Genomic DNA, 3,057 nt, shown 5'->3' on the forward strand with positions numbered 1-3,057 from the left:
ACTGAAAATAGATTTGTTCAATTAATATTTTCCAACTACTGACTTCCCTTCCCAACACCTTCCTGATCTTCTCTCAGCATGATTCAGTTTCTTTATCTATTTATAAAACAATCAGAACCTAAACATAATTTTAAAAAAGAAAAACAATGTAAGATAAAGGAAACACAAAAAATGGGAATAGGACAAAACAAATAAACAATCAGAAGAAAAGCCATCCAAAACAAAGTACAAGAAACACTTGTGGAAGCAGATACACCCAAGTTCACAAATATTCTATAAAAAAGATGAACCAAGAGATATGTAATGGTCTATGAGAGTTGATGCTCTATCAATATAGGTAGGTCCATGTTCTAAAAAAGGTACTGACTATAGGACTAATTACTGAGACTGAAAAAGAAGTAAATATGAGGACAAATATTTATGTGTAATTTCAGAACCTACCTCAATTAGCAGGTACATACATTATGTTGGTAAGAAGTTCAATTAAATGTGATCTATTAATAGTTTCTAAACAACGTAAAATATGTTTATATAGCTGTGCATTCTGATATAAATTTCTCATAATTTAAGTCTTCAACATCTCCTGGAACACATAGCCAGTGTTCACAATACACTTGAGGTCACTTAATAATTAAGACTATGAAAGGAGTGTTTGTTCCTGAGTGTTGGTGATTTGGATTTTATAGGTCAAATTCATAATATAATTCATTCTGATCTATTTCAACGAAAGTTCTGGTCTCTCAGAATCCATTGTTATGTTATCATGTATCATCGTGGTTTTCTCTTTTTATTGTTTTAATGAATAAGAAACTTGCCAATGGAGGTAGTTACTATTGAAGCCATTTAAAGGTAAAGGTGTACAGTTGAAGATCTTAAGTCAGCATCACTTTACTCTTAGATTACCTTACACAAAGTTGACAAAGGCACTATAAGTCTGTGTGTAGGAGACAAAAAAAAATAGGCACTCAAAATGGTTATTTCTGAGGAAGTCTAAATGTTAGCCTTTTCTGATATTTCAGACCCAGGGCAGCTTGCTGCTCCAGGGTTTCTGACACACTCAGGATGTGGTTGTAACACTGTGTCTTGCACAGTAATAGACCGCAGAGTCCTCAGATGTCAGGCTGCTGAGCTGCATGTAGGCTGTGCTGGAGGATGTGTCTGCAGTCAGTGTGGCCTTGCCCTTGAACTTCTCAGTATAGCCAGTACCACCACTTCCAGGATAAATATATCCAATCCACTCAAGACTCTGTCCAGGCTTCTGCTTCAACCAACCTATATAGTTACTGCTGAAGGTGAAGCCAGAAGCCTTGCAGGACATCTTCACTGAGGCCCCAGGCTTCACCAGCTCAGCTCCAGACTGCTGCAGCTGGACCTGGGAGTGGACACCTGTGCAGAGAAAGGCAGAGTGGAAGTTATTGTCACCTCAAGCTCTGTCTCTTCTTCAGATTTGAAAATGGTGATCCCTTTACCTGTAGTTAATGACACCAGGAAGAAAACCACCCAGGTCCATTCCATGGTTAGAGTCTATGTTCAAGGACTTTGGAGAGGACACTGATCATATGCTGTTTTCAGCATGTGGCCATCCTTGTATTTACTGCCATAGACTCAAGTAATTTGAATATTCATGAGCAGGTAACTTCTTAGATGAGAACCTAGTTGAGCAGGAGAACTACTGGACAGTAGGCGCATGTGTCAGATATCAGGATGCTCTGGTCAATGTCCTAATCTTCTCTGAAAAAATACTTTTCCTACATTTTTGGTGATCTTTGTGAAGATGCTGTGGATGTAACATCAGGAAATAAGTTCTCAGCAGATTTCAGGCCTTACCCTGTTGCTTCTCTTTGGGACAATGTGTTCAGATTGATTTAGAGATTTTTGGATGATTGATGATGATGATGATGATGATGATGATGATGATAGTGATGGAAAATTCCCCAAATGGCTAATTTTTGAGGATGTAGAGCCTTTTTTTTCAGACATTTGCAATTAATAGTTGCATTTCCAACATGTTATATACTCAACACTCACTCAAATGACCCAAAGTAAATATACTTCAGAAATATGTACATATCAATGACTATTGCAGCACTATGATTAATAAGAAAATTATAGAAATAAGCTACACGTGTACCAACAAAATATATTATCTTTAAGACATAGCTATATATATTTTTGTTCATCAGAAAGAAATAAGAAACTTGTATAACCTTTGGGAAAATGGATGCCATTGGAAAAAAACTATTACTTAAAACAATATCAGAAACACAAACACAAAAAAATGAGACACTCACTAGTAGCTTTTAGATATTCTATAGTTATATACAATTATGTGTGCAATTACATGATGGTGCATCAATAAAATTCTTTAGTGGAACAAAGGAAGAATAAGATAGAAAAAGGATACAGGAGAAAAATGCACAGTACACAAAATGCACTTGTCTGAAGATTCTAAACATATGTAAAGTTGTTCTTTACTTTTTTTTTCTGCTGAATATGTTTAATATTGCTCATGCAATATGTTATTAGGATTGACCAATTGGCATTGGATAACATCAGAGGGCTCATCCCTTGAGAAGACTGATTCTCTCTCTCAGCAGCCTTTAGTTGCCCTCAGCTCTTGATCCAGGGATAGGGTGTCATTGGATTTCTTTGCATCCATGTTGTGATGTTAACTGGATTAAGATTAGTTCAGGTCTGATTTAGGCAGCCATACTGCTGAGACTTCATGGGTGTGGCTTTCTTGCTCTTTCTATACTTCATAAAGTTTTTTTATTCTTTTTATTATTATTATTTTCTTTATTTACATTTCAAATGCTATCCCAAAAGTTCCCTATATGCCTCCCCGCCCCTGCTCCCCTACCCACCCACTCCCACTACTTGGCCCAGGCATTCCCTGGTGCTGGGTCATATAAAGTTTGCAAGACCAAGAGGCCTCTCTTCCCAGTGATGGCCAATTAGGCCTCTCTTCCCAGTGATGGCCAATTAGGCCATCTTCTGCTACATATGCAGCTAGAGACACAAGCTCAGGGGGTACTGGTTAGTTTATATTGCTGTTCC

At 37.3% G+C, this 3,057-nt stretch overlaps 1 gene segment (V, D, J or C); it reads right to left on the reverse strand.

Annotated features, from left to right (window-relative positions):
* Positions 1–1,057: 1,057 nt before the first annotated feature.
* On the reverse strand, positions 1,058–1,515 carry LOC110324121. The segment is given in 2 exon segments: positions 1,058–1,386; positions 1,470–1,515. Coding segments are annotated over 2 exon segments (375 nt in total).
* Between the last annotated feature and the right edge of the window lie 1,542 nt (positions 1,516–3,057).

The sequence above is a fragment of the Mus pahari genome, chromosome 7, assembly GCF_900095145.1.
Source record: "Mus pahari chromosome 7, PAHARI_EIJ_v1.1, whole genome shotgun sequence".
Classification (NCBI taxonomy): domain Eukaryota; kingdom Metazoa; phylum Chordata; class Mammalia; order Rodentia; family Muridae; genus Mus; species Mus pahari.